This window comes from Callithrix jacchus, chromosome X (genome assembly GCF_049354715.1).
Source record: "Callithrix jacchus isolate 240 chromosome X, calJac240_pri, whole genome shotgun sequence".
In the NCBI taxonomy this organism is placed as follows: domain Eukaryota; kingdom Metazoa; phylum Chordata; class Mammalia; order Primates; family Cebidae; genus Callithrix; species Callithrix jacchus.
This window is the reverse complement of record NC_133524.1, coordinates 103,813,265-103,827,599: the sequence shown is the minus strand read 5'-3', so window position 1 is coordinate 103,827,599 and position 14,335 is coordinate 103,813,265. Positions and strand designations below refer to the sequence as shown.

General features: G+C 40.5%; 1 protein-coding gene and 1 non-coding gene across 2 annotated transcripts; one reads left to right on the top strand and one right to left on the bottom strand.

The window, feature by feature from the left end:
• Nucleotides 1-7,270: 7,270 nt before the first annotated feature.
• On the bottom strand, nt 7,271-10,707 carry LOC100393159 (putative myc-like protein MYCLP1). Its single transcript, XM_008989733.5, has one exon. It carries the CDS (start codon nt 10,663-10,665, stop codon nt 9,589-9,591), a length of 1,077 nt encoding a protein of 358 aa, XP_008987981.3. The 5' UTR covers nt 10,666-10,707; the 3' UTR covers nt 7,271-9,588.
• Nucleotides 10,708-13,335: 2,628 nt separating this feature from the next.
• LOC118150793 (U7 small nuclear RNA) lies at nt 13,336-13,400 on the top strand. Its single transcript, XR_004738930.1, has one exon. It is a non-coding gene; the product is annotated as a U7 small nuclear RNA (small nuclear RNA).
• The last annotated feature ends 935 nt before the right edge of the window (nt 13,401-14,335 follow it).

Sequence of the window (14,335 nt, the reverse complement as noted above, 5' to 3'; positions counted from 1 at the left end):
TAGCTGTGGGTCTGTCATATATGACTTTTATTGTGTTGAGGTATGGTCCTTCTGTACCTAGTTTATTGAAGGTTTTTATCATGAAGAAATGTTGGATTTTATCCAGTGTATTTTCAGCATCAACTGAAATTAGCATATGGTTTTTGTCCTTCATTCTGTTGATGTGATGTATTACATTGATTTGCATATGTTGAACTATCCTTGCATCCCTGGGATAAATCTCACTTGGTCATGATGAATGATCTTTTAAATGTTCTGTTAAATTCTGTTTGCTAGTATTTTGTGGAGCATTTTTACATCAATGTTCATCAGATGTATTGGTCTACAGCTTTTTAAAATACGTCTTTGCCTGGTTTGGATATCAGAGTAATACTGGCCTCATAAAATAAGTTTGGAAGTAATCCCTCTCCCTCTACATTTTGGAATAGTTTGAGTAGGGCTGGTGCTAGTTCTTCTTTAAATGTTTAGTAAAATTCAGCAGTGAAGCCATCTGGTCTCAGGTTATTCTTTGCTGTTGCTGGGAGACATTTTATTATGGCTTTGATCTCCCTACTTGTTATTGGTCTTTTCAGGTTTTGGATTTCTTCATGTCTCAATGTTGGTAGGTTGTATGTGTCTAGGAATTTATTCATTTCTTCCATGTTTTCCAATTTATTGGCATATAGTTGCCCATAGTAGCCTATAATGCTCCTTTCAATTTCTGCAGTATTGTTTGTGGTGTCTCCTTTTTCATCTCAGATTTTATTTATTTGGGTCTTCTCTTTTTCTTTCATAGTTAGTTTAGCTAAAGGTTTGTCAATTTTGTTTATCTTTGCAAAAACTAACTTTTTGTTTCATTGATCTTTTGTATTGTTTTCTTTATTTTGATTTCCTTTATCTCTGCTCTTATCTTTATTATTTCTTTTCTTCTACAAACTTTGGGTTTGGTTTGTTCTTGCTTTTCTAGTTCTTGAAGATACATTATTAGGTTAGTTATTTGAAGTTTTTCTGCTTTTTTGATGTAGGTACTTATAGCTATAAACTTTCCTCTGAATATGCTTTCACTGTATCCCCTAGGTTTGGTATGTTGTATTTCCATTATCATTTCTTTCAAGAAATTTTTCAATTTCCTTCTTGATCTCTTCATTGGATCACTGATCATTCAGGAGCATATTGTTTAATTTCCATGTGTTTGTATAATTTCCAGTGTTTCTCTTGTTACTGATTTCTAGTTTTATTCCATTGTGGTCAGAGAAGATACTTGATATTAGATCAAATTTTTAATGTGTTAAGAATTGTTTTGTGGCTTAACATATGGTCTATCCTTGAGAGTGATCCACATGTTAAGGAGAAGATTGTGTATTCTCCAGCCATTGGATAAAATGTTCTGTAAATATCTGTTAGGTCTATTTGGTCTGTAGCAAATTAAGTCCAATTAAGTGTTCCTCATTGATTTCCTGTCTAGATGATCTGTCCAGTATTGAAAGTGGGGTTTTGAAGTCTCCAACTATTATTGTATTGGAGTCTACCTCTCTATTTAGCTCTAATAATATGTGTTTTATATATCTGGGTGCTGCAGTGTTGGCTGCACAATCATTTATAATTGTTATATCCTCTTGCTGAATTGACACCTTATTGTTATATAATGACCATCTATCTGTTTTTATAGTTTTTGTCTTGAAATCTATTTTGTCTGATATAAATATAGCTACTTCTGCTCTTTTTGGTTTCCATTTACATGGAATGTCTTTTTCCATCATTTTATTTTTAGTTTATGCGTGTTTATAGGCGAACTTTGTTTTCTGTAGGCAATAGATTATTGGGATTTGTTTTGTCATCCATTCAGCAACTCTGTCTTTTGATTGCAGAGTTTAGTCCATTTATATTCAATGTTTATTATTGATAAGTAAGGATTTACTCCTGTCATTTTATTATTATTTTTTCGGTTGTTTGGTGGTCTTCTCCTCCTTCTTTCCTTCTTGTCTTCCTTTAGGTGAAGGTGATTTTCTCTGGTGGTATGTCAGTATGTATTAATTTCTTGTTTTTTATTTTTTGTGTGTCTGTCTTTTTTTTTTTTTTATGACAGAGCAAGACTCTGTCACCCAGGCTGGAGTGCAGTGGCACGATCCTGAAATTAGAAAGAAATTAAATCTCGAATTCTTAGAGAGCTACAAAGAGACTTAGACTCCCATACAATAATAGTGAAAGAGTTTAACACCACACTATCAATATTAGACAGATCAATAAGACAGAAAAGTAAGGATATTCAGGACTTGAACTCAGCTTTGGACCAAGCAGACTTAATAGACATCTACAGAACTCTCCACCCCAAATCAACAGAATATACATTCTCAGCACCACATAGCACTTATTCTAAAATCAACCACATAATTGGAAGCAAAACGCTTCACATACTAGGGCCTGTAGGTGGGTGTGAGGCAAGGGGAGGGAGAGCATTAGCATAAACACCTAATGCATGCAGGGCTTAAGACCTAGATGATGGGTTGATACGTGCAGCAAACCATTCTGGAACATGTATACCTATGTAACAAACCTGTACGTTCTGCACATGTATCCCAGGACTTAAACTAAAATTTAAAAAAATTAAAAAGGAAAATAGCAAATGAAAAATCTTGCAACTACTGGATCTTCTTCTATCTTTCTGTATATTTATATGTGCTGTATGTGTAATGTTTATCTATGAATGAGCTCTAATTAATTAGCATAAAAAGTAACCACTTAAATATTTTGTCAGAAAAATAAAAACTGTAATGCCTTTTAATAGGCTACTGCAAAAAACAGTTTTACATGCAAGTTATGTAAGGAAAGTAAAATGTGTTTTTGGTAAAAGATTATAAGAAGGCAAGGGAATGTAAATTTTGGGGGACCTAGTTTAGAGAGTTAAAGGATTGTTTTAAGTTAGATAGGATAAAGCTGAAGGTTTGAATAGGTTGTGGAAGGTATGTAAAAAATTAATCTTGTAATGTATGAACTTATTGGCTAAAGTTAAAGAAGAATTATTCAGTTTTTCTGTAAGTTGAACATTGGAATGAAAACACAACAGAGTTTTCTTAGAACACTGATCTGCTCTGTAACAGAAATTTGTGAAGCGTTATTTAAAAAGATTAATGAGAATCTTACCTTATGGTCATACATTAAAATTGAATAGATTTGTCTATAAGGTTTTATTAAGAGTGGGTTTAACATCAATGGTATACTAATGCAAAGGGTGAAATCTGACTTTCTCTCTTGAACATAATTTTCATGTAATAATAAAAAAGTAATGAAAAAAAATTTTTTTGAGACAGAGTCTTGTTCTGTTGCCCAACTGGAGTTCAGTGGTGCGATCTCAGCTCACTGCAACCTCCACTGCCTGGGTTCAGGCGATTCCACAGTCTCAGCCTCCCTAGTAGCTGGGACTATAGGCATGCGCCACCATGCCCAGCTATTTTTTTGTATTTTTAGTAGAGACGGGGTTTCACATGTTAGCCAGGGTTTCACATGTTAGTCTCGGTCTCCTGACCTCGTCATCCCCCTGCTTTGGCCTCCCAAAGTGCTGTTCTTGCTGCACTCTATACAAATAATCAGGCCAAGTATAATAAAGCAAATTGGTCTTACCATAATTTGTCTTTAGTAAAAATAGGAGACCAAAGAGAGAAAAATTATGTTTCAAGAACTATGGTACATCTGTTATTAAACTTTACTCTCAGTTGTTTTTTAAATTTTTTTTTCTGCAATTTAGACTAACTCTGCTTATTCCTGTAAACCAACCAGTGATCTCTGGCTGTGGCTCAGAAAAAACAAGAGGTATGGGTAATGTAAAGATCTGGATTAATATTCTAATTCTGGGCACATTGTAATTGGCAAGCAACCCCATATCAGCTTGGTTCCAACAATTGCCCAGTTCATGGGAAGCCTCCTTATTTAGTTTACTTAGGATGATTTTACTTATTTTGTTTTACTGTTGTGAAATATATTGCTGTTGTATTCTTTCTGTAGGAATGCAGGATAAGCTTACTCAATGTTTTCTTAAATTGAACACTGACTAATCTTCCAGATATCACCTTTTGTCAGAACTCAGAGTTATGAATGGCCCTTGCCATACCTACACTTTCTGACTGAGCTCTTCTCTATCCTGATTTCAAGAGACCCTAACAGTTAGGCTGAAATATCATTGCCCCATTCAGCCTGAATAAGTTACAGAAGATGGATCTCCCCTCTACAACTCTTAGGATTAAGAGTTCCCTTGTAAAAGGGAGGGGAAATGTCTCAGAGGTATTTAAACCACAGTGACTCCATCATTAATAGGGGCTGTGTAACGTAAGGATAAGACCTATTGAGCTACATTCCCAGTAGGTTAGGCATTCTAAGTCGCAGTATGAGATAGGAGGTCAGCACAAGATATAGGTTACAAAGACCTTGCCAATAAAACAGTGTGCATTAAAGAAGCCAGCCAAATCCCACCAAAACCAAGATGGTGAAGAAAGCAACCTCTGGTCATTCTCACTGCTCATTATGATACAATGATAAAGGCAGGGGACAGAAAAATTCTAGGAAGACAGGGGCAAGTCCCTGGCGAAGCCCCACTCTCAAGTCAAAAACCCTGCAACCACGGTCCAAAGTGAGAACTTATATCCCTCTTTTCGCCTATGGAGTAGCCATTCTTTTATTCTTTACTTTCTAAATAAACTTGTTTTCACCTTATGGATTTGCCTTGAATTCTTTCTTGCACAAGATCCAAGAACCCTCTCTTGGAGTCTGGATCAGGCCCTCTCTGGTAACATCTGTCTGCATCACTATCAGCATTTTAATCAAAACCATTCAACAAGTCTCTAGGAACTTCCAAACTTTCCCTCATCTTTCTGTCTTCTTCTGAGCCCTCCACACTCTTCCAATATCTGCCCATTACCCAGTTCCAAAGCTGCTTACATATTTTCTCGTATCTTTATAGCAATGCCCACTTCCCAGTACCAATTTTCTATATTAGTCCATTCTCACACTGCTATAAAGAAATACCTGAGAGTGGGTAATTCATAAAGAAAAGAGGTTCAGTTGGCTCACGGCTTCTACAGGCTGTACAGGAAGCATGGCTGGGGAGGCCTCAGGATACTTAAAATCGTGGCAGAAGTTGAAGGAGAAGCAGGTATGTCTTCACATGGCCAGAGCAGGAGGAAGTGGGGGAGGTGCTGCACACCACCAGATCTTGTGATAATTCACTCACTATCACAAGCACTGTAATAAAAGAGAAATTCTCCCCAATGACCCAATCATCTCCTCCCAGGCCCCACTTCTAACATTGGGGATTACAATTTGACATGAGATTTGGGCAGAGATACAGATCCAAATCATATCATACCCCATTTCATTTATGCATTCATCCATTGATGGATAATTGGATGTTTTTACTTTTTCTGCTATTATGAATAATCCTGCTATAAACATTTATGTACAGTTTTGTGTGGACATATTTTTATTTCTCTAGGAGTCCAGTTGCTAGATCATATGGTAATTGTATGTCTGACTTTGTGAGAAACTGCCAAAATGTTTCCCACGATTGCATCATTTTACCTTCTCACTAGCAATTTACGACAGTTCCAGTTTCCACATCTTTGCCAACACTTGGTATACTCTGAGTTTTTTTCTTAATTATGGCCATCTTAGTGTGTGTTAGAAGTTATATCATTATGGTTTTGAATTGTTTTTCCCTAATGACTAACAATGTTGAACTTCTTTTCATGTGCTTGTTGGTGATTTGTATATCTCCTTTGGGCAAATGTCTATTCAAGTCTTTTGCCCATTTTAAAACTGGTTTTCTTTTTTTCTATTAAGTTGCACAGGTTCTTCACATAATATATATAGTAGACCCTTACCAGATATATTATTTGCAAATTTTTTTCATTCTGTAGGTTGTCTTTTAATATCCTTCATGTATCTTTGTGCTTAAAGGTTTTAATTTTGGGCCAGGTGTGGTGGCTCATGTCTGTAATCCCAGCACTTTGGGAGGCTGAGATGGGCAGATCACCTGAGGTCAGGAGTTTAAGACCAGCCTGGCCAACATGGCAAAACCCTGTCTCTACTAAAAATACAAAAATTAGCTGGGTGTGGTGGTAGGCACCTGTAATTTCAGCTACTTGGGAGGCTGAGGCATGAGAATCACTCGAACCCAGGAGGCAGAGGTTGCAGTGAGCAAAGATCAAACCACTGAACTCCAGTCTGGGCAATAAGAGTCAGACTCCATCTCACAAAAGAAAAAAAAAGTTTAATTTTGTCGAAGATCAATTTATTTTTTCTGTTGTTGTTTGTGGTTTTGTCATATCTATTAAGAATCCATTACAAGGCCAGGTATGGTGGGTTATGCCTGTAATTCCAGCACTTTGGAAGGCCAAGGTGGGCAGATCACTTGAGCTCAGAAGTTTGAGACCAGCCTAGGCAACATGATGAAACCTTGTCTCTACCAAAAGTACAAAAATTAGCCATGCATGGTGGCTCAAGCCTGTGGTCTTAGCTACTCAGGAGGCTGAGGTCGGGGGATCAATTGAGCCTGGGAGGCAGAGGTTGCAGTGAGCCGAGATTGTGCCATAGCACAATCTCCAGGCTGGGCAACAGAGCAAGGCCTTGTCAAAAAAAATCCGTTTACCGAAATTAAGGTCATGAAGATGTTTACTTCTTTTTCTTTAAAACATGCTTGATAGAAATTCCATTTGACCCAGCAATCCCATTACTGGGTATATATCCAAAAGTCTGTAAATCGATCTACTATAAGGACACATGTACACGAATGTTCATTGCAGCACTGTTTACAATAGCAAAGACCTGGAATCAACCCAAATGCCCATTGATAATAGATTGGATTGGAAAAATGTGGCACATATACACCATGGAATATTATGCAGCAATCAGAAATGATGAGTTTGTGTCGTTTGTAGGGACATGGATGAATCTGGAGAACATCATCCTCAGCAAACTGACACAAGAACAGAAAATGAAACACCGCATATTCTCACTCATAGGTGGGTGATGAAAAATGAGAACACATGGACACAGAAAGGGGAGTACTAAACACTGGGGTCTATTGGGGGGAAAAGGGGAGGGCCAGTGGGAGGGGGAGGTGGGGAGGGATAGCCTGGGGAGAAAAGCCAAATGTGGGTGAAGGGGAGAAGAAAAGAAAGCACACTGCCATGTGTGTACCTATGCAACTGTCTTGCATGCTCTGCTCATGTACCCCAAAACCTATAATCCAATAAAAAATTAAAAATAAATAAATAAATAAATAAAATAAAACATGCTTGAGAAAACCTTTATTGGAAGATGTCCGAGAAGGTAAAACTTTACAACCAGGCAAGCAGTGATCACAATTAAGTACAAAGTTTCAGGTAAACTTGCTTTTCAAAATAATTCAGACCCTTTTAACAGAATTACCCAAGAGCTATTTTTCTTGTGCAAAGAGTTAACACTACTTTGCAAAAGGCATACAAAATGCAGTATAAAAAATACTCCCCCCACCCCCAGAATAATACCAAACAGCAGCTGACAAAACACAAGTTATTCAGACCCCTTTTACAAGAATTGCCTGAGTACTTTTTTCTTGTATGAAGAGTTAAAACCACTTTGCAAAAGGCATACAAAAATGCAATATAGAAAATACTACTCTCCAATATAATACCAAACAGCAGCTAATAAAACACAAGCTATTCAGGTGAAACATCAGTAACCTACACTCAACCTGTTCTCCATAGACAGTTCCAAAAGTCAGCTGACTCTTGTAAATCATGCTCCACAAGGGTAAAGAGGCTATTTCTAAACATTCCCTGGAATTCTCTGAGTGCAAGAAACAACCTCAGAAAGAAACCATTATGGACAATAGATTTGGAAGTACCAGCTGGTGTTCCAGAGACACAAATAGTACTTATCATTCCCTATCCTCCCAACTTCCAATCATGCACCTGCTTTCCTAGGCAGAAATCTGGAAGGGCTGTTCCTTTTCACAGGACAGGCTTAGGGGTTCCTGAGGTTACCCACATGACAACTACTGGGTTGGATGACTTTCCCAGACTGGAGGCTGCACCTGGATTTCACGTGGAGCTGCAGAGTCCAGTTGGGGCAAAATACATCATAGAGGCAGGCGGATCACCTGAAGTCAGGAGTTCGAGACCAACCTGGCCAACATGGTGAAATCCCGTCTCTACTACAAATACAAAAATTAGCCAGGCATGGTGATGGTGCATGCCTGTAATCTCAGCTACTAAGGAGGTTGAGGCAGGAGAATCGCTTGAACCCGGGAGGAAGAGGTTGTGGTAAGCTGAGATCTTGCCATTGTACGCCAGCTTGGGTGACAGAGCAAGACTCTGTCTCAAAAAAAAAAAAAATCCATCATGGTTGAGAAGTAGAGTTCCTGGAGGCTCCTTTAAAACCCACCGGGAGGCAAGTCCACCTTCTGGAACACTGGGTGAGTCCTAATGGCTCTCCAGCAAACTTCAGAAAGGCCTAGATTCTGTGAAAGATATCTGACTCATTGCAGGCTGGTGCGAGGGCCCAAGGGTGGCTGCAGAGCCAGCAAGCTCCTTGGAGATACATGAAAAAAACAAGTTTGCATTGTTCTAGTAGAACTTCAAATTCATCAGTCAAGCATTGACATGAGAGATAGGTGTGAAAAGAGGAAGTGTTACAGTTCTCCCTAGCCTCACACCTGCCTCAAGAAAAGATTGGGCCTTAAGTGCCCCTTGGAAAACAACTGGGTAGGGATCAAGTTCATGAACCAGGACTCCGAACTTTCCCCAGGCCCCAGGCTAAGACCCATTTCCCTCTGTCTTAAGGAAATATTTCTGACCTGTGGGAAAGGGTGCTGTAGAACCCACTACATAACAGAGGCAGAATGAGACAAAGTCCCTGTGAGGAAAGAAAGTTACTTCCCTTAGAGAAGAGAGCCCAGAGGGCTCTAAGACAAATACTTACTTTAAAGGCGAAGCTCTTTAAATGTTCTCAGCATCACAACATTGAGAATGGGAGGAAGGGGGTCAGTCAACATCATAATATATACATATATACATAAAGTTTCCAACTTCTTAGCTACTGTAGTGTCCGACAGTGAGGTAATGGTCCATGTTGGTCAAGTCTCTAGGTTTGTCTTCACCCAAGACAGCTGTGTGTCTCCTAGGGAAAAAAGGAGTTGCAGGGAGACTGTCCACACCCAGCTGTCCTTGCATCACCCCAGAGACACCAGTAGAAGCATCCTTTCCCATCCTAAAGTTCATGCAGCATATGAGATTTCCTGCAGGCTGGAGTCCCCAACAACATCCACCACCTGCTGCATAGCAGCTGTCAACATTTTCTTTGGAGATAGTGAGCCAGGCAGACCCCAAGTTTCCTCAGTCAGCTGCCTGCTGAAAAGCCAAAGGTGCCAAAAGCACAAGGCACTCCCATGAGTCAGGGAAGAGAGAGAGCTGGATTTCAAGCTGTCCAAGAACACAAGCCTTTATATTGTAGGTGCACGGGCTGTAATGTATTCTGCAATCTACTGTCCAGAGTGTTCTGCTGCAACAAAAATGTTCAAGTTAATAAAGGGGAGAGGAATGTTAAAAAGAAAACTTGTGTCTTTTTCAAACAGAACAGTCAGGCTTTTTGGTCAGTGAGGTACTTAATTCTTTTCTGCAATTGCCGTTGCTGATGTTTGAGCTGCCTTTTCTCCGCGGCCATCTTCTTTTCAGCCCCTATCAGTTCTTGTAAGTATTCCGCGGCCTTGACTAGGATCATTACTTTGGAAACCCTAGAGCAGCTGGCCAGGGCGGGTATGTCGTTCCTCAGGGCCAAGAACCGTGAACGCTGATCACTCCGTCTCTTGCGCTCCAGAAAGGTGTGGTTCTTCTTCTTGGTCTCATTCTCAGTATCGTAAGGGATGGGTTTGGGCTGGCGGGACTGGGCAGCCTCACTTTTTACAGGTGGGAGGTTCACAATCTCTTCATCCTCATTATCATTTCCCCACGGAGCTACTCTTTCTGGAGCCTCTTTTGGGGGAACCCTTTCTGGAGCCCCTTCTTGGGAGCAGCTTTCTGGAGGAAAGGGAGCAGCATAGTTGTGCTGTTGCCGGTGGACGGAGATGTGGAAGAGATTCGTGCAGGGATCCAGAAAGTCTCCATGCACCGCGATGGTGACCAGCTTCCGATTACTCAAAGACTGCCTCTTTACTGTCACGTCGACTTTTTTACCCCCGGAGTCGCTTGGGCTCTCAAACTTGGAGCAGGCCTGGATCTTGGCCTCGCCCAGCAAACACTGGGAGGTGAGCGCTAGGCTGTCGGCTTCCAGTTCGGGAGTGTAGTCGAAAGTGGCGCACTCCTTGGGCGAGTTCCCCGAGGGCGCGCCAACGGTAAGCGGGTCACCCGCCACTCTCTCCAGCGGCTCCTGGGCGGAGAAGCTACTCCACATGCAGTCGCTGCGGGTGAGAGGGGAGTAGTTCGCGTCCCACGCTTTCAAATGCCCGTGAGATTCCGTCTTGTCCCCAGTGCATCCTACCAGAGACGGTTCCGGGGAACCAAAGCCGGGGGCCGCATCCTCGGCGGCGGGACCCAAGTCACAGGACGGCGGCACCAACTCGAATTTCTTCCAGATGTCCTCACTGGGCGTCGAGGAATGGTAGAAATCCTCTCCGCAGTCATAGTCGTAAAAATAGTGCTGGTACGAGTCGCTGCTCATGTTGGCTTGTTTGCTTACGCCGCTTACCACTGGGAGCAAACTGGTTCCCCTCGGTTGGGGGCAGCAGGGCACTCCGCACACGCGCACAACGCGCCACGGAGCGCACACCCCTCCCTCTATGTTTATTTCTAAGAGACTTACAAATTTAGCTCTTATATGTAGGTATTTCGTTCATTTTGAGTTAATCTTTTTATATGGCGTGAGGTAAGGGCAATGCTTCATTCTTTTGCATGTGAATATCCATGTATTCTAGCACCATTTGTTGAAGAGGCGATTCTTTTCCAATTGCATGGTCTTGACACCTGTTTGAAAATCAATTGACCTTAGATGTATGGGTTTCTGCTGGACTCTCTAATCCATTCCATTGATCTATATGTCTATCCGCATGCCAGTACCACATTGTTTTGATTAGTGTGGTTTGTAGCAGGTTTTGAAATTGAGAAGTGCTAGTCCTCTGCCGCGCCCAGCTGTTTTTTTTTTGTTGTTGTTGTTGTTTTGTTTTTTGCGATGGAGTCTCACTTTGAAGACAGGCTGGAGTGCAGTGGCACAATCTCAGCTCACGGCAGCCTCTGCCTCAAGTTCAAGTTCACTCCGGTTCAAGCGATTCTCCTGCCTCAGCCTCCCAAGTAGCTGGGACTACAGGCGTGTGCCACCAGGCCTCGCTAATTTTTTTATATTTTTAGTAGAGACGGGATTACATGCTGGGATTGCATGCGTGAGCCACTGAGCTCCACTACTTGAATTATAATTTTAAATAGTTACTTTCCAGATTGTTCATTTTTAGTGTTTATAAATATAAATGATGGTTTTTGTATGTTGATCTTATATCCTGCATCTTTGCTTAATTCATTTAAACCCTAAATTCATTAGCCCTAAATATTGTTTTCTTATTTTGAAATGGAGTCTTGCTCTGTCGCCCAGGCTAAAGTGCAATGGCATGATCTCGGCTCACTGCAACTTCCACCTCACGGGTTCAAGCAATTCTCCTGCCTTAGCCTCCCGAGTAGCTGGGACTACAGGCGTGTGCCACCAGGCCTCGCTAATTTTTTTATATTTTTAGTAGAGACGGGATTACATGCTGGGATTGCATGCGTGAGCCACTGAGCTCCACTACTTGAATTATAATTTTAAATAGTTACTTTCCAGATTGTTCATTTTTAGTGTTTATAAATATAAATGATGATTTTTGTATGTTGATCTTGTATCCTGCATCTTTGCTTAATTCATTTAAGCCCTAAATTCATTAGCCCTAAATATTGTTTTCTTTTTTTGAAATGGAGTCTTGCTCTGTTGCCCAGGCTAAAGTGCAATGGCATGATCTCGGCTCACTGCAACTTCCACCTCACGGGTTCAAGCAATTCTCCTGCCTTAGTCTCCCGAGTAGTTGGGATTACAGGCGCTAGCCGCCATGCCTGGCTAATTTTTGTATTTTTTGTTGAGACGGGGTTTGGCCATGTTGGCCAGGAGGGTCTCAAACTTTTGACCTCAAGTGATCCACCCACCTCAGCCTCCCAAAGTGCTGGGTTTGCAGGCATAGGACACCGCCCCTGGCCTGTTAGCTTTAATTTTTTTAAAAAAGATTTTCTATAAATAAGATTATGTCATCAGGGCTTAGTGGCTCATGCCTGTAATCTCAGCACTTTGGGAGGCCACAGCGAGCGGGTCACCTGAGGCCAGGAGTTCCAGCCTGTCCAGTATGGTGAAACCCCATCTGTACTAAAAATACAAAAATTAGTCTGACATGGTGGCCAGCGCCTGTGTTTCCAACTACTTGGGAGGCTGAGGTAGGAGGATGGCTTGAGCCAGAGAGGTCTAGGCTGCAGTGAGCTGAGATCATGCCACTGCACTCCAGCCTGGGTGACAACGTGAGACTCTATCTCAAAAAAAAGTCTTCTGCAAAGATAGTTATACTTTTTGTAATTTAAATGAGTTTTATGTTTCTTGAGTAATTGCTCTCATTAGAACTTTCAGGACAGGCCGGGCGTGGTGGCTCAAGCCTGTAATCCCAGCACTTTGGGAGGCCGAGGCAGGTGGATCATGAGGTCAAGAGATCGAGACCATCCTGGTCAACATGGTGAAACCCCGTCTCTACTAAAAATATAAAAAATTAGCTGGGCATGGTGGCACGTGCCTGTAATCCCAGCTACTCAGGAGGCTGAGACAGGAGAATTGTCTGAACCCGAGAGGCGGAGGTTGCAGTGAGCCGAGATCACGCCATTGCACTCCAGCCTGGGTAACAAGAGCGAAACTCCATCACAAAAAAAAAAAAAAAAAAGAACTTTCAGGACAATGTTGAATAGAAGTATAGAGAGCAGACATCCTTGTGTTACTACTGATTCACGTGGAAAAGCTTCCAGTCTTTCACTGCTGAGTGTGATGTGAGCTATGAGGTTTTCATACATGCTCTATATCAGGTTCAGGAATTTCACTTCTATTCCTAGTTTGTTGGGTGTTTAAATCGACCTTACATTCCCAGGATAAATCCCACTTGTCATCATAATATTATATAATTCTGTTTATATGTTACCAGATTCATTTTGCTAGTATTATGATTGGTTTAATGTTTTGCTTTAATAATCATAAAGCTGATTGGTCATAGGTTTTATTTTTGTGATGCATATGGGTTTAGTTTAGTTTCAGGATAATACTTACCTCATAAAAATGTGTTAGGAGTGTTACAGCTCTTTTAGAATTTGTCTAGCAGGCTTTCTGGTGTTTGCCGGAAAGTATCCCCCCAAAAATGTGTTAGGAAGTCCTCCTTCTTTTCTACTGTTTAGAAGAGTTTGAGAAGGATAGGAGTTGATTTTTGTTTAAATACTTGGTAGAATTCATTATTGAAGCTGTCTGGTTGTGAGAGGCTATTTTTGTGGGAAAATTTTTATTATTAGCTCAATATCTTTACTTGTTCCAAGTCTATATAGATTTTCTATTTCTTCTTTCGTCCGTCCTGTGTTTCTAGGAATTTGTCAATGTTATCTAGTGTATCTAATTTGTTTGCATACAATTGTTCATACTATTCCCTTATAATACTTTTTATTTCTATATAGGTTGGAGGTAATGTGTCTTCTTTTATTCTGATTTCAGTCATTTCAGCCTTCTTTTTTTCTTTTAATTGGTCAGTCTAGCTAACGGTGTCTAAGTTTTGGTCATCTTTTCAAATACCGAAATTTGGTTTCATTCATTTTCTCTGTTTTTTCCTTTTTTCCCCAGCTTTATTGAGATATAATTGACAAATACAAATTGTATGTATTCAAAGTGTACAACATGATATATGTTATGTTGTGAAATGATTATCACGAATTATTTAACACATCAATCAGTATAGTTACCATTGTGTATATGTGTGTGTATGTGGTGAAGACACAAAGAGAGATCTACTCTTTTTGTAAATTTCAAGGCAACAATGCAGTATTATTAGCTATACTCATGATGCTGTCTATTACATTCCATAATTTTTTCATCTTTTTACTGAAAGTTTGTACCTTTCAGTGAACATCTCCCCATTTTCCCCACTCTCCAGCCCCTGGTAACTACCATTCTACTCTCTGCTTCAATTATTGTGACTTTTTATAGCTAAATAATATTCCATTACATACCGCATTTCCTTAATCCATTCATCCATCAAAGAACCCTTCAACTGTTTCTATATCTTGCCTATTGTAAATAATGC